The 24,453-nt window shown below is 39.7% G+C and overlaps 1 protein-coding gene across 1 annotated transcript in view; it reads right to left on the reverse strand.

Annotated features, from left to right (window-relative positions):
• Positions 1 to 24,453, reverse strand: part of LOC127031540 (uncharacterized) — a 53,166-nt gene that overhangs the window by 10,092 nt on the left and 18,621 nt on the right. The window contains exons 8-20 of the mRNA XM_050918471.1: positions 20,925 to 21,066; positions 18,815 to 18,856; positions 18,073 to 18,100; positions 15,127 to 15,201; positions 13,852 to 13,985; positions 11,421 to 11,607; positions 9,170 to 9,646; positions 7,479 to 7,528; positions 6,006 to 6,127; positions 5,148 to 5,268; positions 1,750 to 1,783; positions 692 to 778; positions 139 to 254 (exon numbers count right to left, since the gene is read on the reverse strand). Of these exons, the coding sequence (XP_050774428.1) occupies positions 139 to 254; positions 692 to 778; positions 1,750 to 1,783; positions 5,148 to 5,268; positions 6,006 to 6,127; positions 7,479 to 7,528; positions 9,170 to 9,646; positions 11,421 to 11,607; positions 13,852 to 13,985; positions 15,127 to 15,201; positions 18,073 to 18,100; positions 18,815 to 18,856; positions 20,925 to 21,066 (1,615 nt within the window). The remainder of the gene's footprint in view (positions 1 to 138; positions 255 to 691; positions 779 to 1,749; positions 1,784 to 5,147; positions 5,269 to 6,005; positions 6,128 to 7,478; positions 7,529 to 9,169; positions 9,647 to 11,420; positions 11,608 to 13,851; positions 13,986 to 15,126; positions 15,202 to 18,072; positions 18,101 to 18,814; positions 18,857 to 20,924; positions 21,067 to 24,453) is intronic.

Raw genomic sequence — 24,453 nt, forward strand, 5'->3', positions numbered from 1 at the left:
CAAATACAAAATTAAAGGATGGTTCCTTGCCCAAATTGCTTATTATCTTAACCATTCTAATCTAAATATTTAAAGCATTATGTAGGCATATTTTTCTGGTTTTATCCGGTTTATTATTTTTTAAAAAAATCTGTTTACCTGACCAGAAGCATGTCCTTCATCTGCTGGTGACTGTATTTCCATTGTCTTTCCTTCCTTCTCTCCTGAAACTGAAGTTCCTTCAGTATCCTTTCTACTACATTTCTCTCGATCAGCTGTAAGTAAAACTGCAACTATAAATACTGCCTGATGAAACTTAGAACTAAACAGAAACACAACTCCCTCTCCTCCTTAAAAGAAAAGTACATTCTTATGTAAGTAAATTTGTAAGTCTGGGAAATATGGGTTGCAATAATTTTTCAAAACTATGCTAAGGCCTTTTTGGTGGACGGTGGGTTCTTGACCACAGTTTTGTCTTAACATGATTTAACATACCTGATAATTCTTGAAGGACTAGTGTGGATACTCTAAACTGATTTTGAAAGTGATTAGACTAACATACACTTTCAAACTGCATTTAAAATTGGATTAAACTAATGCCAGTGTAGGAAAGGCTAAAAACACTGATCAAACTTCCTACTGAATTAAACCTTAAAGTCATTACAGTCTTCAGCAGATCTCAGAGAAAGTATTAAAAAGCCAGAAAACTCACCTTGGAGTGCTAAAATCTTTTCACCACAATGTTTTTTGATGATGCTTTTTACCTGAAAGGGTTCAGTGCTTGGATTATTTTCTTCTTCTGAATGTGGGATTCCATGTGGGGGAAAATTTAAAGTATTAGTATGTTTAGGCAATATACACTCAGAAAGCAGTTAAGTGTCAGTCTCCAAAGCCATGGAGTCCATCCACCTCAAGAGTTTGATACTTAAATTTGTACCGTATTTACAAACATATGGAAATACAATAATATAAGGCAAATGTGTATCAAGATAGCACTGAAAAACACAGTAGTTCTACAAAATGCTGCAGAAACAGTTGCAAAATTTTTGCAAATCAGACATTTCTCTTGATATATATCAGCAGTTCTCATTAATGTTATGCACAACCTACTAATGTTAACAGGAGTTGCATATTTATTAAAGGAATAAACTACTTCATCTTTCTACATGACTTGGTGTTTCTACATTAACTTGACTATTTTATGTATCATTGCTTTCATGATTAAGCAAATGTATGTTAATAAATCACAGTAAGTAAAAGTAAGACTATAACAAGTATGACAGAAGTTAATGTGCATCTGAAATGAGGAGGAGCAGGAGCTCAAGTTGTTTACTTTGTGAACTCATGTGCCTACAGAAAGATTAAACTGTTCTGATTCTCAAGGTCCTCTTTACTTTTTTTGAACATATAAGTTAGCACCAACTAACTTCTCAGGGGAGAGTTCACTGGCGGGGCAACAGGATGGGATACAATTTGAGAAAGAAACAATAGTATACAAAAATAGAAAGTCTCCTAAATAGCTTTGATAGTGCTCATGTACTGATGCTAGATAAAAGGACTGTCCCTCTCTCACAAAAAGAGAATAAAAGGCTGAATTGAAAAGGCAACTCTGCTGTGAACATTTATGCAAAGGAGTAACTTTACATATGTGACAAGTGTCTTTAAACAAAATGGGTCTCTGCATATGTAAAGTTATGTATTTACCAATCAGGGCCTAAGACAGTATTTTCATGCATTTAATATAAGCTCATATTTTATATAGTTGCCTACCTGTTGGATCTTTAGTTGCATGTTCTGGTTGCTTCTAGAAGAAAAAAAAGAGAATAAGTGAATGGAAAATATTGAACATTTCACTTTTCTAATGAAAAGTGGGACTATTTAGTACAAGGATCAGCAACCTTTGGCATGTGGATCGCCATGGTAAGTCCCCTGGTGGGCTGGGCTGGTTTTACCACCTGCCGCTTCCGCGGGTTCGGCCAATTGCGGCTCCCACTGGCTGCAGTTCGCCCTCCCAGGCCAATGGGGGCTGTGGGAAGCGGCGTGGGCCGAGGGATGTGTTGGCCACTGCTTCCCGCAGCCCCCATTGGCCTGGAACGACAAACCATGGCCAGTGGGAGCTGCAATTGGCCGAACCTGTGGATGCGGCGGGTAAACAAACTGATCCAGCCTGGCAGGGGGCTTACCCTGGCGAGCCACATGCCAAAGGTTGCTGATCCCTGATTTAGTAGCTTGTTGTGCTGAAGGGAATTTTTAAAATAATTGTCTGGATTCATTTCATAGTGGGGCATAATAGTAACTATCATGAGTTGTTGAATGTCAAATAGTTTTATTTCAAACTCTAACCAGGCTAGAGAGCTGCGTACATTAATTCTTGTGCTGAAATGACTCTACAGAATCATTTATACAGTCATTAAAAAAAGATCTTAGTTCAATGAGCTATATTATCTTCAGAAAAAAGAAGTCCTCATTCTACTTTAATAATTATACTATAGGAATATCCGTATATAGGAAGTGACTGCAGAATCAAGCCCTCTGGTCCCAGTCATGGAATGATTTGTGAACATAGTCCCACAAAGTTAAATCTCTGCAAGATTGAGACTGTGACTCCAAATCACAGTCCTAATTCACTCTATTAAATATAAAATGAAATACTGTTAATGGAACATCATAGCTGACACACATTTAACAAGCACCAAGGTCAGAAAATTCAGTTATGTTTCCCACAGCAGCTGCAACTGAGCCACGGATGCGTATACAAGACCAAACCCTGCCCCCTTCCAAAGTAGAAAACTCTAAAATACAGCAAAACCTCCATGGTTTTATCATGCAAGGTGGCTGGCCATGGAGAGGGTGTGCAGGGGAAAATCACATTCCGTATCATGGAATTTCCAGATTTTTGTGCCTAGGTAATTTCAGTTATAAAGCTTTTGTTTGAATTTAATGTCTTTGGCTAGCTAAAAATCATTACACCATGAAATGGAAATCGTAGCACCTGGTCCTGTAACCACTGAAGTCAATGGTAAAACTACCACTAACCTCAATATTGCAGGATCAGGTCCTTAATGCACTATGATTACATATGCAAATAAATGCACTGGTGCCTTTGTTAAATATTAAAATAAAACTTTCCACATATGTTCAGACAGCCCTTGTTTGAATTTCCCCATCTTGTAAGAGGAGAGATCTGCCAAGCATTCTGCTAGGTATCACCACTGGAAATTTCCAGTTTCATGTATTGTATAGGTAGGGCCCTTCATTTGCAGTTTTAATTTAATTTAATTTAATTTTTATTTAATTAATTCCCAGGAATTTATCAGTTTATTACCACAAAAAAGGTGAAAATCAGTGCAAAAAGTTATTAATAATTTTTCTGGGTAAATATCAGGGTTTATTTTGGTGGACAGAAAGACAGGGGGGAAAGGTATTCAGTAGATTAATGCTTTGAATTTCGTTCATCAATGTGGTTTTCTGCAGAACTAAAACAGAACTCAAAACACAATGCCACCTCTGAGTTTAAGAAAACAACGTCTCTGTAATCCCCAGATAAAACTTTTCATTTGAATAAACAATTGACAGTTGTAGACTTAGAACTATTAGCCTATAAATATTACATTTAATAATTGGGCCACACCATTTGCAGCGCATACACTCAATTTCATCCTTTTCTCCTGTTTTTGTTTTTTTTTTAACTTTCAAATACTTCCTTGTGTTCTGAAATGTATTCCAATATAGATTTTCATTTTCTTCCCATTTTCATGTGTCAAATCTTTAAACCATTATCTGCTAATAGCTTGAAATGTGTATGTGGTGGGTGTGAGCTTCATCAGTACATTCAGATGCACACGCATTTCTGAGCTTGCGTGTGTGCCTGTTTCTTTATTGTGTGCATCTTCTATACCAGCGTTTCCCGAACTTTGGACGCAACTTGTTCAGGGAAAGCCCCTGGCGGGCCAGGCCGGTTTGTTTACCTGCCGCGTCCGCAGGTTCGGCTGATCACGGATCCCACTGGCCGTGGTTCGCCGCTCCAGGCAGCCCCCATTGGCCTGGAGAGGCACGTAAGCAAACTGGCCATGCCAGCCAGGGGCTTTCCTTGAACAAGCGGCACCTCAAGTTTGGGAAACACTGTTCTATACTAATACATAGCCTTACTTCAACAGGCAGCTTGGCATATACACACATACTAATGCATTATTGTAATACGTATATCTCATGCAATATATTGTATTTTCCTAATAAAACAAATTATTTTGTATGTATTTGAATGATACAAAAGTAGGGTGAAAAATCAGAAAAAAAACTGAGTAATACTTTTTGTAAAACCCAGAAATTTTTCGGTAAAAATTGGTTTAAATGGAAAATGAAGGGGCTTATCTATAGGGCACAATATTCTCTGGGGTACCATACAGAGCTTGTGAAAATTGCTATGACACACTCCATCAAGAAGGCTGATAAATGCCTCTCCTAATGCCACTGTAAAAGTAGGAGTTGGAGGAGATTTCTAAAGGAAATGAGACGAAAGATGGATTACCAAGAGGGGAGGGGGTCAGGGAACCAATGGTTGACTGGGACTACGTTTACGCTATGAGCTCGGGGTGTGATTCCCCTGCTTGTATACACATACTAGCACTTGCTCTCAGTGAGCAAGTGCAAATTTAAATAGCTGTGTAGTCATAGCTGCACAGGTAACAGCAGCAGAGGCACAGCTGAGCCATGCCAAATACTTATCCACTAGTTTCAGGCGAGCCTGCGAACACAAGAGGACAATACGATTTGCTCTCGGGGGGAGCGAGAGCTAAGGTGAACCAGGGCTGTCTGGGACAAGCTAGACCTTTCAAGGGCCCCTTGGTTAATTTTAAGATCCTTTTCTCTTAAGTGCTTTGGCTTTAGTTAAATAAACAATACTCTTTTTTACAAAGGTCACTGTAACCAGAAGGTCATAGGCTTCCAAAGGGAAGAACAGCAGATATTAAACCCACTAGGACCTGCTGGGTAAATATGTTTGGTAAACAGGGTACTGCAGCCTAGGACCATTTGAGAGTGAGAAAATCATGTGATTCCACCTGAAGAGAGGTAGTCACAAGGTCTGTGCACTAAGAGAAGGGGCAGAGTTGCAGTTAGCCCTGTAACTGTGACACATGGCTTTTTGCTGTAAATTTTCTGCTACCTACTTTTCCATCTCGATTAGGCCAAATGATTTTCTTTATCTTCATTGCTTTAATTAGGTTTTCACAGACACTACAGGGCTCACATGTGGTGATTAATTCAGTGTCACTCAGATCATCATCAGTTCTGTAAAAGACAAAAACACTGTTGTTTTTATAAATTAGCTCTTTGTTGGTTGAAGTTATTTCTCTTAGCGTATCTAAAGCGAGTTCTTCTTCCTTCTCTTCCTCTGCCACTGACCAAAGGAGATTAGTAAGGAACCTCAGCACCATGGCTAAGACTCAGGATATGCTGTGGACTCACTGCCATGGGAAGTGATGGAATGAGGTTGCATAGGCTCTATCCAAAGAGGAGTCTGCATGGTCCTCCTTTCAGCTGTGTGCTCCCAGCACTGTAGAGATAATACTCCTGTCCTCACCACCACCCCCAACCCACCACCACCCAGATCCTCCCAGTGTCCTAGCTCAGCTACCTTCCTCCCCCTTCTCTAGTAGGGTGAGGTAACATACTCTAGAGTACCTTTTTGTAATCGTGTCCATCCACCATTCATCCATGGCTCTCACCACACCCCTCTTATACATCATAGCATCCATCATCATCCTCCCTCCCCCTTTCCCCACGGTCTCCATTTCCTCTCCCTTGTTACTCTCACATCTCTACAGATCTCATCAGGTCTATCTACTCCTCTTCCCCTATCTCCTCCCACTCACACAAATTTAGGTTTCACATCTGCATCCTCCTCCTCACCCCTAGTGAAATTTGCCCCCATTCTACCCCTTCCTCCACACTCTCCACCTCCCACGTACACACCCTCTGCCACCACCTCCTTCCTCTTTCATGCTACCATTCCTCACACTTCCTACCTTAGAATAATTGCATTAGCTTCTGCACAGATGATTGCATGCTGGTCACAACTACCATCATCCTTCTGTGCAAACAGACTATTCGCTGTCCCTTTTGGAAATCCATTGTAGCCAACAGCGACCTATAACAACACCAGGCAAAAATAAACAAAAAGAATACTTTCCCAGGACTCTGATGCATTTAGGCCCAATCCAAATCCCAAAGATTGTCACTGACTTCCACAGGAATTGCTGTATTGTTGTGCTCTTTGATCAGCTCGTTGTTATTCTTTGAGCACGTAGGTTTCCATCTTGCAAAATGTTTGGTTTTTGAATCATGAATACTAAATGTATCTGAAGTCCCAGTCAGGGTTACAGTTCCTAACAGCAAATCCTGTTTTTAGGACAATTTTTTTTTCAATTTCCATGAAATCTTGTTCATGCAAATTTGAAGTTTGCTTTCCATGAACAGACATCTCAGTAAAACCTGATTAGTCATGAAGCCAAATGCAAAAAAGATTGTGGTCCATGAAGTGAACAATTTAAAAATTTAAGCAAGACTGCGGTATTTGCCCAACTGAGGTGGAATTATTTATTCATTTTGCAAGTATTTATACTGTAGAGATTGCATGAGTGTAGCAGGACTGGAATGCAGGGAAGTCAGCTGATTAGTAATAATATGTATCACATAGAGGAGGCTTGGCACAAGCCAAGCACTGTGTAGACATTAAATAATTAATCATCACAACATTCCTTCGAAGTAGGTCAGGAAGTATTTTTATCTGTATTCTTCACATGGAGACACAGACACAGAGGGCCTAATTCTGATCTCACAGTGTTGTGACTCCACCGACTTGGTAATGGACCTCAAAAGTGCATTCCTTAGTCCTAGTCCCATCCTCAGTCAGCTACACCATGTTACATCTCAGCACGTGTAATTGTGTGAAATATTAGTAGTGCTATTGGTGTACTAAGACAATAAGTTCTAAGGTCTCTGGAAGACTGCAGCTGCACATTTCATAAGCCTTATTATATTCTATCTGAATGTTTGATTATTTTTTATACTCTGTTAAAAATAGTCATGTGGAAATATGACTATGTGGGTAATTTGCTCCTTGTGCAAGTTTAATTGTCTTTAAAATCCTTTCAGATTTTGACTTGCATGGGGAGGGGTAGTGTAGGAGAGTTTTTAAGAATCGTTATTTATGTCAGTAGAATTAACTTGCTCACTTACATAAATAATACTGAGGAAACCCCACAGAAATACAATGCATATCTATGGCAGACTTGAGCTCTTTTAAATATTTCTATGCATCACAATACATTGCACAAAAATCCTACAAGCAAAAGTTTAATGTGACAATCAGCTATAATAGATTAATGTTTGTATCAAAAATGAATATTTGACCGTGAGACTGAGGGGTTTTCCTCATCATTTTCAAACTGTATCCAGACTAATATTAATAGTTCTTGGGCTGCATATAAGGTACTTACAATGTCTTCTTTCCTGTAGATCAGTGTCCCCACTCCAGTATTAGGACTGTCTGGCATGAAAAAAAATCAAATAGTGAAGCTACCAACAAAGTCTGAGAATGTGATTCACCCTGTTGGTGCAAATATATGCAAGTACACCTTCCTGAGCCAGAAGAGGTTGCTATTACAACTACTGCCCTCCAAAGGGGATTCAACCCAGGAAAGAAAGTGTTAAGTTGCAGTGAGGGCTCCATATCAGCACCAGCAGTGAAGACTATCCAGGGATGTGGTGAATCAGCACATTCCAGAGTTGATTCCCTGAAAGACTTCAGCCCACACAGACCTATGTCCCTATGCAATCCACCTCTACCCCCCCACCTGGTGGTGTCTTCTTGAGTAGAAGTACCAATGATCTGTTAAATTCCTGTAGCACTCCTTGCTGCTCATTCCAACATTTATTGTATCTCCCTGTATCTCAGAAAAAGCATAAAAAATACTATCTCCACCTGAGAAAGTGAGTCATAATGGTTTCTGCTAAGCCTTCTCACTACAAAAGGTGAACTCATCCACTCAGTGAAGCAAAACCAATACAATACAACCCTGGGGTTTTTCGTCTTTCTCTGCAGCATGGGGTATGGGGTCACTTGCAGGTTTAAGCTAGTGTAACCTGAAGTATTTAAATCAATATTTGAGGACTTCAGTAACTCAGCCAGAGGTTAGGAGTCTATTACAGGAGTGGGTGGATGAGGTTCTGTGGTCTGCAATGTGCAGGAAGTCAGACTAGGTAATCATAATGGTCCCTTCTGGCCTTAAAAGTCTATGAGTATGACCAATCACAGCCAGCCAACCCAGCTTGAAATGCAAAAAAGTAATATTGTCTCAGAATTGTTTTAAAACTGTTATAAAATTACTCCAAATTTGCAAATGTTTAATGGACTCAAAACCAGGAAAATCTGAATAAAAAAATATATGTTGGACCAATATGTCCGACATCTTGTGTGAGTGCACAAGAGTGGGAGCAAAAGAGTGGGCAAGGGAGCAGCCATAACTGTAGTGTCTGCACTCAGAGCACAAGAACGACTGTCTAATAGCACCCCCTGAGGTACTAGAAACCACAAAAGGGGTGCAGGTGAAGGTAGGGTCATGTACTTGCTGTTTAGTCAAAGATAAAATATGAGCCTTCCTCCTAGAGGTTAGTGGAATGGATGTTCTTCCCTTGCTCACCATGGACCTCTAGGAAGCATTGTGCTTCTTTGGGGCATAATTCTGCATGGAATTCTTGGTAGTGCAGCATGGCTCTTCACCAAATACAAGCTGGTCTAGGGTTTAAGGTGCAATCTGGTCCTTTGTAATGGATATTTTTGCCGATCTCTACTACCAGCCTTGAAAGTATTTTTTCAGATGACCTGTATTGGTTCTATATTGACGTATAATTAATTTAATCTGGTCTGCATACCACAGGCTAATTTTCTAACACAGGTGATACCACTGTAATATTTCACCTCTAGTGTAACAAGTTAGCTAAATGCATGCACAGCTTCCTTGAAAGTCATTACCATGAATAAGGTCACAGAACTCAGTGTTACAGCTTCACTCACATTAAATATATATAATTCTCTACTACCCAGGACTATAAATTCCTGAACTCATATCTTTCCTATATCATATTACAGTACTTACTGACTTTACCTTAGTACTAATCATTCACTTACCATTTCTGGCTGCTAGTAAGTTACAGAGTTGCAATGCATGAGTATACTTGGGCTGTTTTTCAATGGCATGTTTATCCTCTTGAAAATTATTTTCCTTTATTTCGGTATCAATGCCACCTGCCAGTGTCTGAAAAGATTCCATTGCTTTATTAATATCATCTTCATATGATTGTTGGAATGATTTATCTTTTTTAATGTGTGTCAGGTTAAGTATTTCTAAAAGTTTAGTTGATGATAAACTATTATATACAGAGGTAACAGGAGTGGTGCTCTTATCAACTGGAGGTGACCCTGTTCGTGGAAAAATCCTTCGCTTCACCATTTCAACATCTAATATTGGTATGTAGACTGCTGAAGTGATATAGCTTTCCCTAAAGATGTTATCAACATGTTCAGCTTCCATTTCAATTTTCTTCAGATTTACTTCTGTTGTTTGTATTTCAAGATTAGGCCAGTAATACACCTGAGAAACTTGAGCTGCATGAAGAAAAATAGATGTAAGATAATATTTTAAAAGAAATATAATAAAGTGGACACATTTTCTTAACTAGTAAAATTAAAGCAGTACTGGAAGTAATTATATTAGTTATACTTTTTCATGTATTATTATTTATTATCATGAGAACAGCAGTGTGAGGCAGTTACGCCTAATACACAAAAGGGGGCCTGGTCCATGACTAGTGTTCCTAGGTACTACTGCACTACAAATAAATCATCATCATCATCATCACCCTCTATGTACAGCACCAGCTACACAAACATGAAAAAATGAGAAATTAACAACTATGTCATTAACAATCTAGATCTTCCTATTAATCTCAGACATAATATATCCTCTTCACTGAACACATTCAGTAAATTGAAAACATAGCTCAATCAACAATAAAACAGAAGCCTTGAAGCAAAACAAATTATTATTAATAGAAATTTTAAAAATTGACACCTTTTGAATTATAGACATAACATGAAACCAGGTACTTACTTTGTGATATTTATTTTAAGAACTTTGTTGCCACTGTAAATGGAAATGTCAGTACAACCCTAAAGATGGAACTGCCCACACATATAAATAATCCATTTTAATGCTCACAGAAATGTATATATTAAAATTAATTTCACCACTATAAATCTTAGAAACATAATTCCATTTAAAATTCAGCTTAGTCAAGTAGATCTTGATGTTTCTATTTGTTTAAAAGGTGGTCAATACTTAACTGTGATTGGACTAAAGATATATACGATTCCTTTCTATTTAGCACGGTGTTACCATATTGTAAAGTGAATCTCTTTAGACCATCCAGGAAGCATTGTTTCACGTGATGTGATTAAACTGAGTGAAACTATAGATAACTCATATTTATCAAACCAGGTGTGACTATCAAATGCTAATATTAAAAAATATTAAATAGGTTCTATATGGTTTTGTGTTTGGGTTTTGTTGTTGTTGATTAGGTTTTGTTTGTTTGTTTTTTTGCAGGCAAATGCACTTGAATAAATGGCAACCAAATATTTAACTATTTGTCTTCTGCCTTTTTTGCTGGGCAAAATTGATACATTAATTTTTCCATAGCAACATCCTCCCTTAATTTTTTTATAGTATTCCTCTAGGTTTGTATTATTTTTCTTTTTCCAATCAGAGGTTATCAGTAGCTTAGCAGCTGCAAGCAGATGAGAGATGAATTTTTATTTCTTTGAGTGTGACCATTTCTTCTAGGAAGCCCCAGAAGGCTTGCCAAAGGATCATTTGGTAATAATATCCAACAATTAGAATTATCAGGTTAGAAATTGCATCCTAATACTCTCTAAGGACTGAACATGTCCACCATAAATGCCTAAAATCTTTCTGTCAACACAATTTCTACAACATTTATTCCTATACAACCTCTCTCTATTTTCAACCTGACTGGAAACGTTAAAAAACAACACCACCACTTTCCTAACCTGAGCCTCCAGCAGGCCACCTCTGGTCAGTGTTAAGGTTGCAGTTTCGGTTTTAATTTTACTCATTTACTCACTCAGTTTCAATAACAGGATTGTGGTATGAAAGTTAATTGAAGAGGACAAGATGACTTACCTCTCTAGCTAAACCATCACTCAACAATAGGACGAGTTATTCAGCAGAAGACATGCAGGAATGGGAAAGGAGTAGAAAGGAAAGGAAGTAACCCTTGACATCACTATTTTATCAACCTGTGAGCCTTTCACAGGTATGATGCCAGTTAGTTACAAATATCGTATCTCTGATACTGACCTTGAATCAAAAGTTTTGCACACCTGATGCAAGGCATTCGAGACAGGTAAACTTCACAGCCTCCTAGTGCATTTGGAAATCTTAATAATGCTCTTGGCACAGCATGAAGCTCCTTAGTGGAGCAGTCCATTGTGATAATCCTTTTCGGTTTGTTAGCTTCACAGATGACAATTCCAGTTCTGAAAAACTACAAAAAAATGCTTTTACAATATCTTTAAAACAAATAAAAGGAAATATTTCTTCACACAACACACAGTCAACCTGTGGAACTCCTTGCCAGAGGATGTTGTGAAGGCCAAGACTATAACAGGGTTTAAAAAAGAACTAGATAAATTCATGGGGGATAGGTCCATCAATGGCTATTAGCCAGGATGGGCAGGGATGGTGTCCCTAGCCTCTGTTTGCCAGAAGCTGGGAATGAGCGACAGGGAATGGATCACTTGATGATTACCTGTTTTGTTCATTCCCTCTGGGGCACCTAGCATTGGCCACTGTCGGAAGACAGGATGCTGAGCTAGATGGATTTTTGGTCTGACCCAGTATGGCCGTTCTTACGTTCTTATGTTTAAGCCTGCCAATTAAAACAGAGGATGGCAATATCCATTTCAACAAAGCAAACTGCTTGCAACACTTCCTTCTGAGTGGAGGCATGTGCAGCCAGCTAGCAGAACACAGAAAATGTTTGGAATTGACTGGGAAGATGGTGGGTCTAACGCACCCAGGAGATCTGCTGATTCAATGCCTCTCCAGGGAAATCTCCATTAGGGCTTGTCTTCACTGTAACGGTTAGTTCTAGTGTACTCAAATTACTGCACTCGAGCTTGCCTAGTTTAAATGCAAGCGACCATACTTCAAAACAACACTGGAGATACACCGAGTGATCTGACTAGCAGCACAGATAATTGAATTAGCTGCTGATGCATTATTATAATTCAAGGGGTTGCATCCCCAGTGCATTACTAGTTTGAGCTTCACTCCAGCATAACTTGAGCTTCAGCTCACCATTAGCTAGATGTGACAGCTAGTTTGATCTTAAAGCACCACTTAACTCAAGCAAGAGCCTGGTATGTGAATGGGAGTCAGGTTAGGGGTATCACTCAAGTTATAACTCAAGCTAAATGTGCTGTGAAGACACACCCTCAGTCCTAGCTAGAATTATGCTGGCTCCCCATGGTGAATCTCATGCAGGAATGTAGAAGTTGTATGACTGACTGCTTTCCAATATGGTGAACCCTCCCCCAGAGCAACTGCCCCTTGAGGTGCAATTTACGTCCTCTGCAACTGCAGGGATGAAACAAGCACAATACTTTCACTGCAGGACCAAACAGGAAAATATTGGCTAAGGGACAATATTTTAAACAGAGGTAAGTGAGATTAAAAATATAGATAAGAATTATATATTTTAGTATTACTTATTTTAAAGCTTTCTTCAGTATGAAAGTCTTGCTTTTATATTTCTGTCCTTGAAAACTAAGGCAGACTATGCTACAAACTTAAGTTTTTCAAGAGCCAAATGTTATCAAATATATTATTGGTATTATTTAACATTTATATTGCTGTGGTATCCAAAGACCTCAACGAAGTTGAGCTCCATTGCACCAGGCACTGTGCGAACATATAACACATGTCAACCCCTAGCCCGAAGAGCTTACCCTGGACATTTTTAATAAGGAGAATTAGTGAGAAAGAAGGAAAATAGTCTTTCTGTCTGGAAATTCTTCTTCAGACAGACACACAGATCCATCAATTTCCATAAAGATAGATGGGAACTGCAATAATTTAGTACTAATATAGCCAAACTATTCTGCTTACTATTCCTAGTTCTGCAGCCCCACGTTAAACAATATCAGAACATACTAGACAATATCACATATAGAATTCCTGATTTGAGGGGCTGAATTTTGTGCTTTTGAAAATGAGGAACTATCAGAGTTGGCTTGAGGCAGATACTTTCTCTGCAAGCCTTCTGTACACAAGTGACAGTGAACTTCAACCCCAACCTGCAAAATCTCTGCTCATCTGGTTCTGAACCACTTTAAAACAGATACTATCAACTGTGCTGTGTGCTTGTTTTATGATATACCAAATTTGGACTATGATGAGATCATGTAAGACTAAACATTACATGACCATGTGAAAATACTAAGATTTGGAAACCACTTCACTCATATGAAATCTTTACCAGATAATGTTGTGATATGTTTAAAGGCTATTCCACCACTATTGGCTGGCATAAGGACCGAGTATTTATGCAATTTGGAAAAATAAAAGGAGTTTTTGATTTATCAGAGCTTCTTGTACGTTCTGCATATTGTAGGTTAAAATCCTAACCAGTCAAAATCACAATCAGCAATATGTAATAGTCAAAATCCTAATTAACATCATGGCCTCTCTTATTCTGCACAATAGATACTGAATTCACTCAACTCACTTTTAAGATATCTGGTTTTTTTTGTTTGTTACCAACATATTTACATGTTGGTTCTTGACAGTTTGGTGCATTTTCCATATGGAGTGCTAAGAAGATGCACAAGTCTTCTTTATTTGGTAGACGAGAAGGAGGACCTGAAGAAAAAAGTGGAATTAGAAGCTAGTTCTTCAAAACAAGCATGGAGCAAAAGGAGCAAATGGAGTAAATGTAAAATAGCCAATGGGACTGAGCTACAGAGGATAATTCCCAAACTATGCAGTCTCTGGTTAAAACGAATGCTGCTGTACCTTTCATTTCTATGTGTGTTAAAATAAAGAACTATATCCTAAAATCACATTAAAATTTCGTCCACTGACACTCTGCAAATCCTCTTTCTTGAACTTTCCTGATCCTGAGACCAATCTGTGCCTCTCCAGTCCCTGCTGTAAGTTACACTGGCCGTTCCAGCAACTGGGGATTGCCAATGTGCAATGATCCTCTAGTCTTGCTTCCTTCTCTGGCTACTCTGCCTGTATCTGCTGAAGGGAGAGTAACTCCTATGCCTGCCCCTTCCTTCGGCTGGCACAAAAAGTGACTTCCATTGACTTCAACAGGCTTTGTATCAGGCCCAAAGCGGATATCCTATATCTGGGACAGCCTTTTCCTCACTTACTCAACTTCACATTCCTCTCCAAAACTCATTTATTTCAGCTACCATACTGCCATTTATCTTCTCTTTGAAGCTATATGTCCTTCTCTGTTACCTGAACATTATTTAAATAAATAACTAATTCATAATTAATACAAATAATATAAAATAAGACAATTTATACAATCAGCTTTACTTAAAAACATCACTCTCCCAAAAGCTATATTTCCTTCCCATCCATTACTGTTGTGTCTATCCCCTTCCCCACAACGATCTGTTGTCACTATCCATTATGTTAACTGTGTGTTTTAGGTTGTAAGATCCCAGGGACCTTACGTCCGTACATGTCAGTAAAGCACCAGTGGCACAGTCATAGTGCGATACAAATAACAACCCATACTATCAGAACAATAACTTTATTTCTACTATTATAGGAAGAGAGGCCCAGAAGTGGAATAGCATGGAAATTTCAAATTAAGACTGAGGTATGTTGCCGGAGATGGATGTTAGAAGTATGCAAGTTGCCTGCCTGCACTATGGCTCAAGACTTTCTGAACAATTAAATTTATTCAAACATCTTAAAGAGAAAAGAATTACGTAAACCAAGAAATAAGAATATATGAGCAAGTTTGATTAATTTTTTTTGCCTTTATCATTCTTTCTTTCTGTTTCTTCTCCATCTCTTTTTTCTGAGTTCTCTGTTTGCTTACTGAAGGGGGAAGCTGGAGGATAAAAGACAAAAAGTTTAAATTAGGAATGATATATCAGATTTTCTCTGATGAGGTTTAGTAATGGATGAGATCCCATCTATTACCATGAATGGCACCAGATCCCTGCTCACTACAAAAGGGAGAGGGTGAGGTATCTCAGGATCAGTTTATTACAATATTTGATAAACAAGAATTAAAATCTGGTTGATGTTTGGATCCAAAGGTCCTTCTACGCAAAATTCAGATTTGTCAAAGCTTATCATGAAAAAATTCAAAGACAAAATCAAGACAAAAATGTGACCCATAGTACAAGATGCAGGGTAGTGAGATCATTATCATCATTGCACAGAAAAGACCTTAGACAGACCAAGTCATCCTCAAATGATCCCAATCTTGTAAATTCTAGCTCCTCTATCCTTTAGTCTTTCTTTGGACATAGACTTCTAATTCTCATGCCTTTTGTCATAAACAGATAGTTAAGGGTTAATATCTCTTTTACCTGTAAAGGGTTAAGAAGCTCAGTGAACCTGGCTGACACCTGACTAAAGGACCAATAGGGGGACAAGATACTTTCAAATCTTGGTGGAGGGAAGTCTTTGTTTGTGCTGTTTGTTTTGTTTGTTGTTCACTCTTGGGACTGAGAGGGACAAGACATACACTCAGACTTCCCAATCTTTCTGAATCAGTCTTTTGTGTTTCAAAATAGTAAGTAATAGCCAGGAAATGCGGATTAGTCTTAGGTTTGTTTTCTTAACTTGTAAATGTGTCTTTTTGCTGGAAGGATTTTTACCTCTGTTTGCTGTAACTTTGAATCTCAAGCTGTGGGGGAGTCCCTTTAGTCTATATGAATGTGAGTACCCTGTAAAGCATTTTCCATCCTGATTTTACAGAGATAATTTTTACCTTTTCTTTCTTTAATTAAAAGCTTTCTTTTTAAGAACCTGATTGATTTTCCTTGGTTTTAGAATCCAAGGGATTGAGTCTAAACTCACCAGGGTTTGGTGGGGGGAAAGGGAAGGGGAGAATGGTTAATTCCTCTTTGATTTAAGATCCAAGGAGTTTGGATCTGTATAGTCTCTCAAGGCAACCCAGGGAGGGGAGAGTCTGGGGGGAAAAAGAGGGGGATGGTTAATTTCTCCTTGTTTTAAGACCCAAGGGGTTTGGGTCTTGGGTTCCCCAGGGAAGGTTTTGGGGGAACAGAAGGTGTACAACACACAGACTTCTGGCTGGTAGCAGCGTACCAGATTTAAGCTAGTAATTAAGCTTAAAAGTGATCATGCAGGTCCCCACTTCTTGAACCCTAAAGTTCAAAGTGGGGAAAAAACCTTGACACCTTTGATGTGTAATCCTGTTATTTTATAATAAGGGGCCTGATTCTTTCCATTACCCTAGTGTTACTCCACTGACTTCAGTGGATTTATACCAGCATAAAATGAATGTAGTAGGCTGAAGAATCAAGCCCAAGGAATCCAAGCTGTTCTCAGAGAAAAGAAAAATAAAACGCAGGATTCTGATCAGCCTATTTAGCACCAGAGGAAAGCACCTAAGCACACATCAAAGGCATGAGAATGAGAAGCCTATGTCCAAAATGAAATTTTCATTTCATATTCGAGTCACAAAGAAAGACTAAAGACCAAAAGGAACATCAAAGACTGGTGAGCAAAGGACACCTGCTGATTTGTAAATGTATTATTCATTTTGCACATTCCTATAGCTAATCTGAGGCCCATTACCGCATCCAGAAAACTGGGCCACTTACTGTGCAGAGAGCAGGATTCTTGTACGCATCAGCCTGTTGTTCATTCAGAAGTATTAAACTAGCAAGTAGAGTGGTGGGATGCAGATATTTGAATTGTATGGCCCTGAACCAAAATAGAGCTAATAGGTCTAATTCAGAGGTCAGCAACCTTTCAGCAGTGGTGTGCCGAGTCTTCATTTATACACTCTAATTTAAGGCTTCGCATGCTAGTAATACATTTTAACATTTTTTAGAAGGTCTGTCTATAAGTCTATAATATATAACCAAACTACTGTTATATGTAAAGTAAACAAGGTTTTCAGAATGTTTCAGAAGTTTTATTTAAAATTAAATTAAAATGCAGATCTTCTCAGTTTAGTGTGATCCTTGCCTTTGCTTTTCCTTGGTGAGTTTTAAAATGTCTGGTGCGTTTTTGGATACTTTAAACTGCACACAGGCTTCTGAGTGATCAGTTGTTAATGGGCTGGAACCCCAGATCGGCAGCTGAGGAGAGTGGAGCTGGCGGCTGGTAGGGCTGAGCAGGGCTGGAGGCCTGGATCCTGTCTGGCAAGGGGCCTGCGCTGGAACTCCAACTGGAAGCAAGGTGAGTGGGGCGGCAGCAAGGGACCACGGCTGGCAAGCGGCCAGCAGCCGGAACCCCAGAGCAGCAACTGAGCGGCTTAGTCTGCTGCCGCGCTCTGCGGTTTAAGCTGCCAGCTCCTGCCAGTCGGAGTCTCAGCCCGCTGCCAGCCTGGGGTTCCTTCACCCAGGCCAGCAGCGGACGCTGAGTGGGACCGGCAGCAGGACCCCAGCTAGCAAGGGGCCAGCAGCTGGAACCCCAGAGCGGCAGCAGGCTGAGTGGCTCAGCCCGCCCTGCTCTGGGGTTTCAGCCACCGGCTCCTGCCAGCCAAGGTCTCAGCCCTCTGCCAGCCTGGAGTTCCTTCACCAAGGGCGAGCAATGGGAACCCCAGAGCGGTGGCAGGCTGAGTGGCTCAGCCCACACTGCATACCATCAAAAATTGGCTTGCGTGCCACCTTTGGCACACGTGCTGCAGGTTGCCGACCCCTGGTCTTATTTAATAATAATAAAATACCAACTTTAGCAACCTTAAGACACAATGTTCAACTGTATGTAGTTATCTTACCAGAACATTCCGCATATTGAGGTTTCCACTGTTGAAAAACAGAAGGAATTTATGCAAAGCACAGTCCCAAATAATTTTTTTGAATAGTTCTTTTTCTGACCACAGCTGCCTTTATTCATCCTAGCTATTCATTAGATCTGCTCAGGGAATTTCTTGGGACATCAGACAATTCCTGGTATCTTTACCCATACCTACATCCCATCTATGTCATTATTTCATTCCTAAATCTTTCAGTCTATTCAGGCAAGGCAAGCTCCAGGTCAAAAAGCTACTTTTATATCAGTATTTATCTAATTTGTCACTAACTCTGCCTCTCCCATTTCTCTTTCCACCCCCAAACTCTGATCCTTTTACCTATATCAAACATATTTAATAAAACTTAATTATTTAAGTGACATTGTTTTCCTCCTCTGGTGCTATTCCTGACATTTCTTCTTGTTGGTGTTTCCCACTCTATCCCTAACTGGATGACTCCCAAACCCATAATGAGCTTTCAAGAAAGCCACTAAACACCTCTATTGTGAACACTAGTGTGAATACATATTTAAATAAGTATGCTCCTCAGTTTCTTGTTTGGTGAACTTTCTTACAAACGAATATTGGCTTGGATAAACATTTAAAAAAAGAAAATCAAAGTGGTCTTGAGCAACATCAAAGTGAATTTGATTTTATTAAATGAGTGTTTGTGAATACTTTTTCACAACATTTTCCCTGCTTTATACTCCTCAATAAGGATACATACCTGATAATATTCAAAGTTGCTCTTTAAAGAGTCTGTAGAGTCCTGAAAAGGAAAAAAACCTTTTTCAAAATACATATATATCTCTGGCCAATGTGGTCTTATTTGTGAATATTCTTTCTAGAATTATCCATGTCTGAGTAGTCTTTACAATATACATATTCTCATTTCTTCTATTAACTGGAGGCAGACTAGATATCTGGATGTAAGCCAGGCTTAGGACAATCCCTCAAAAAAGAATTCTCCAGAACTAAAGTTTCCAAAACTGTAAAATACTAACTATGTAAAAGTTAACAAGTCAACTCAGCCATTTGCAATAGAGCCAAGGAAACAAATATAAGTATTTCCTTGGAGGAAATGGTCCTCCATTTCAAGTTACTCAGAAAATGAATAATGGCCAGGAAACTCTGGATACAATACAATGCTCCAAGGGAAGGCCAGACTGTCAGATATGGAAGGTTCAAGAAAGCCTATTCACTTGCATGATCAAATTTTCACTTCTCTGTTTTTCTTGTGTCCAACAGTCTTTAAAGTGAGATGTAGAAAGCACTTGTAAAGTGTAGCAAGCCCAGGGGTGAAAGTAACTTTGTCAAGGTATTTTTCCCACTTTGAACTTTAGCGTCTTAAAAGTGGGGACCTGCATGTACCCTTCTAAGTTTAATTCCTAGCTTACATCTGATAGTGCTGCCACAAGCCAAAAATATAGTGTTTTGGCACACTTCCTGTTCCCCCAAAATCTTCCCTGGGGAATCCAAGACCCAAACCCCTTGGGTCTTAAAACAAAGAGAAATAAATCATTCCCCCTACTTTCCCCCTCCCAGACTTTCCCCTCCCTAGGTTACCCTGAGAGATTTCACTGATCCAAACTCCTTGGATCTTAAAACAGAGAGGAATTAACCTTCCCCCTGCTTTGCCTCCACCAATCCCTGGTCAATTCAGACCCAATCCCCTTGGGTCTTAAACAAGGGAAAAAATCAATCAGGTTCTTAAAAAAGAAAGCTTTTAATTAAAGAAAGAAAAAGTAAAAATTATCTCTGTAAAACCAGGATGGAAAATGTTTACAGGGTAGTCAGATTTATGTAGCCTAGAGGGACTCCCTCCCCCGTAGCCTGAAATTCAAATTACAGCAAACAGAGGTAAATATCCTTCCAGCAAAATACACATTCACAAGTTAAGAAAACAAACATAAGACTAATCCACCTTTTCTAGCTAGTACTTACTATTTTGAACATGAGAGACTGTTTCAGAAAGATTGGAGAAAGACCTGGTTGCACGTCTGGTTCCTCTTAGCCCCAAGAGCGAACAAACACAAAAACAAACAGCACAAACAAAGACTTCCCTCCACAGAGATTTGAAAGTATCTTGTCCCCCCATTGGTCCTCTGATCAGGTGTCATCCAGGTTCACTGAGCTTCTTAACCCTTTACAGGTAAGAGAGACATTAACCCTTAAACATCTGTTTATGACAAACTTAAAGGAGTTACCGGAACACCAGAGTCCTGAGAGGAGGCATGGCCACAACCGGAAGAGGTGGGGCCTTTAAATACCCAGCTCCTTTAAATCACCCTGGAGCTACCAGCTGCAGAGGCGGCTGGAAGCCCCAGGGCTCAGGGGCGATTTAAAGGGACCGGGGCTCCAGCAGCAGGGCTTGGGTGGCAATTTAAAGGGTCTGAGGCTCCGGCTGCTGCAGAGAACCCTGGGCCCTTTGAATCACAACCAGAGCCCTGCTGTCGCTACCCCGGGGCTCTGGCAGCTAGGGAGGCTTTTACTGTCAGTCCCTATGATTAAACTGCAGGAGGTTAGACTTTCTCAATGGAGAGTGTCCTAGAATATAGCATTTACTCCTTTTTTGGCTCCAGAAAAGTTTGGATTTAAAGGCTTTCAGGGCACAGTGAAAGCCATATTGTTTTAGTCATTCATTTGTATAATTATGAATGTTTAAGTATGTTGAAGGTGTTTTGTATAGTGGAGCTTCCTCTACTACATAATACAGGCATGTACAGATGCTTAGGATTTTTTAAATTGAGTACGTTGATCATAAACTATAGCACTAAACACCAAATGAATGTATAAATAAATAATTACAATAAGGTAATTGCATTGCATTAGCTCACTTGTTGGTTTGATGATGACTGTGATGAGTCTTGTACGGAAACAATTTTCTTTATGCCCACAAACTGTATATAGTTCTGACATTCAGAGCAGGGAGGTTTCGTGCAATAAAGAACATCATTATCTTCTATCTTTTTTCTGGATCTGAAAAAAAAAAGTAGCAGCATATATTCTCTGCAAGAGCAAAACAAGAGATCATGATGAGCTGTCCCTCAAATAAATCCTAGGACTTTCCCTGAAGAACCTTATTTATTGTTAGTTCTCTCTGTCCCAGATTTCCCATCTCACTTTACTTCTGCCTTTGAGCTTCTCATCATTATACATATACATTTTCACTTATAATTTACAACAGTAAGGTATTTCTGTCTTAACTGAAACCATTCCAGTCTCGTTGAAGTACTCTGTCTTTTCTCTACAGAGAAAATGGCCATAAATTGGCTGCTAGGCCAGTTATAACTACCATCTTTCCCTCAACTGCTGGATGTATAGTCTTCTTGTACTCTCAGTATGCTCTCAGCTGTGAATCAAGAATAACTCCACTGAAAATGGAGCTGGAGCAATGTAGTCTAGTGGAAGGGAAGCCAGGAAATTTGGATTAGTCCTGGTCCTGGTCCTAACACGGCTTCCCTTTGTGGTCTTGGGTAAGTCACATAACCTCTATGTGTACCAGTTTCCATATCTGTAAAATGAGGATAATATCTGCCTTCATTCACAGGAATGTTATGTATTAATTAATTAATGCCCCAACATAATTTTTAACAGTTATATGCTAAGTATTATTAATAGTAATTACAATATTCAGTGTAAAACAGATGTGAGTTCGCAATCAGGCTCATACTGCAGTACTGGGAATATTGTTATTTAATTTTTGCATATTTTAAAGTAATGTGAAAATTAAATGACAGTGAATATTTTCAGCCTGGCCAGGGAATGCGGTAGGTTGGAGAGGAAAGAGCAGTCTGCTGGACTCAGGGGTACTAGCTAGAAGGAAGATTTACTCACCTTGTGCAGTAACTGTGGCTCTTCAAGATGTGTGTCCCTATGTGTGTCCCACTTCAGGCTCATATGCACCTTTCAAACCCTTGATAGAAGATTTTCTGTAATTAGTGTCCACTCAGACCATGCATACTATACAACCTCATGCCACACTCACAGGGTACAGAGGGCTGCACAGGTGAATCACCTTCATTTCCCCTCTCTATCCCAACATGCAACAAGAACAATCCAAAGCAGAGAGGAAGGAAAGAAGGCAAGTAGTGGAGCACCCATAGGAACGCACACCTTGAAGAACCACAGTTACCGCACAAGGTGAGTAGCCTTTTTTTCTTCTTTGAGTAATGTCCCTATGGGTGCTACTCCTGAGCAGTATTCTCACAGAAAGCTTCAGAATCAAGACCAACACTGAAGACAACACAGCACAACCAAGTTCTGCATCAAATCTGACGGTATGGACCAAGGCGTAGTGTTTAGAAAAGGTGTGCACTGAAACCCACGTAGTAGCTCTGCACATCTGAGGCACTTTGACGTTATTGAGTCACACTGTGGAAGTTGCTTGTGATCTGGTAGAGTATGCTGTAATCCTTTGAGGAGGCAAAACACCAGCTGCATTATAATAAGCAGTAATACACCCCGAGATCCATCTCAACAGTCTCTGTGAAGAGATTGTAGATTCTTTTGATCCTTTCACAATGGAGACAAAGTGTCTCAGTGATTTCCAAAACTGCATAGTCCTATCCAGATAAAAGGTCAATGCTTGTCTAACATATGCCTGTCTAACATACGAAGGGAAGTCTCCCACTGAGATTTATGTGGTTTAGGAAAAAATACCAGATTAATAGACTGATTAAGATGGAAATCCAACAGCACCTTAGGTAAAAACTTTGGGTGTGGTTGCAGGTAGACTTTGTCCTTGAAAAATAGTGTAAATGGGTCAAGGCTCCAATTTCTCCAGCTGACAGGATAGCTACTGGAAAGGCCATCTTCACAGATAAGTGAAGCAAGGAGCAGGTTGCCATAGGTTCAAACAGAGGTCTCATAAGGAATCTAAGTACCAGGCTGAGATCCCAAGTCAGAATATAGATTCCCCAGACCCCTAATAAATCTTAAGAATAGAGCAGGGGTCAGCAATCTTCCTGAAGTGGTGTGCTGAGTCTTCATTTATTCACTCTAATTTAAGGTTTCGCGTGCCAGTAATATATTTTAACGTTTTTAGAAGGTCTCTTTCTATAAGTCTATAATATATAACTAAACTATTGTTGTATGTAAAGTAAATAACGTTTTTAAAATGTTTAAGAAGCTTCATTTAAAATTAAATTAAAATGCAGAGCCCTCGGACTGGTGGCCAGGATCCAGGTAGTGAGTATGCCACTGAAAATCAGTTTGTGTGCCGCCTTCGGCACGTGTGCCGTAGGTTGCTTACCCCTGGGATAGAGGATATGCAAAAACAGAATACCCCACTAGTAGGGAACGAAAAGCTGATATTGCATCAAGGAGAATCTTAATGGAACTAACTGATAAACCTGTTTTGTTTTTTTTTTAAGTTGAGCAGATAATTCAAGATGGCTGAGAGCCGAGACAATTGAGACACAAGGCAATGAGGGTGACACCAGTGATTGAAGCTCTTCCATTCTGAAGATAAATAATTCAAGTTGACTCCCTTCTACTGTTTAATAATACTTGTTGTACTCCTATTGAGCAGGTGGATTCTAATCCCATGAGCCATCTAGGAGCCATGATTGGAGATGGAGGACCCCTAGGCTGTGGTGAAGCACATGACCCGCTTCCTGGGAGAGGAGATGAGGGACAGTTGAAAGCTTGAACAGTGGTTGGACACACAGGTGAAGCAGATAAGGATACCAAACTTGCCTTAGCCAGGTCAGTACTACAAGGATAACTCTGGCTTTGTCCTACCTTATCTTCCTCCTCACTTTTAGAATTAGTGGTGTTGGAGGAAATGTGTAGAACAGGCCGTTTATCCAAGGAAGGAAAAAGGCATCTCCCAAAGAGAGGGGAACTTCCTGTTGCTGTATGTGGCCAATAGGTCCACCTGTGGAAGTCCCCACCTCTGGAATATCCCATGAAGGATCTGAGAGTCCAACTCTCATTTGCAGTACCGGGAGAAGCATCTGTTGAGCATATTGACTGTGACATTCTGGACTCCAGGAAGGTAAACAGCTGAGATCTGTATCTGACGAGTTATACACCAGTTCCATAACTTTATAGCTTCGGCACACGGGGAGGGGGAATCTTTCAGCTCTATTTGTTGATATAGAACATATAAGCTACATAGTCCATCATGATACTCTTTGATTTGCCCTTGATGAGGGGTAGGCATTGAAGGCAGGCATTTCTGACTGCACTGAGTCCCAATAAGTTGATATGGAGACCAGTTTCCTGAGGTGACCATGTGCCCTGAGTTGTGAGTATGTTGAGATGTGCTCACCACCCTAACAGTGAGGCATCCATTCGCACAGTTATTGTTGGAGCTGGGACGCTCATGCAGACACTGCGTTGATCTTTCCACTAATCCAG

This window comes from Gopherus flavomarginatus, chromosome 1 (assembly GCF_025201925.1).
Source record: "Gopherus flavomarginatus isolate rGopFla2 chromosome 1, rGopFla2.mat.asm, whole genome shotgun sequence".
NCBI lineage: Eukaryota > Metazoa > Chordata > Testudines > Testudinidae > Gopherus > Gopherus flavomarginatus.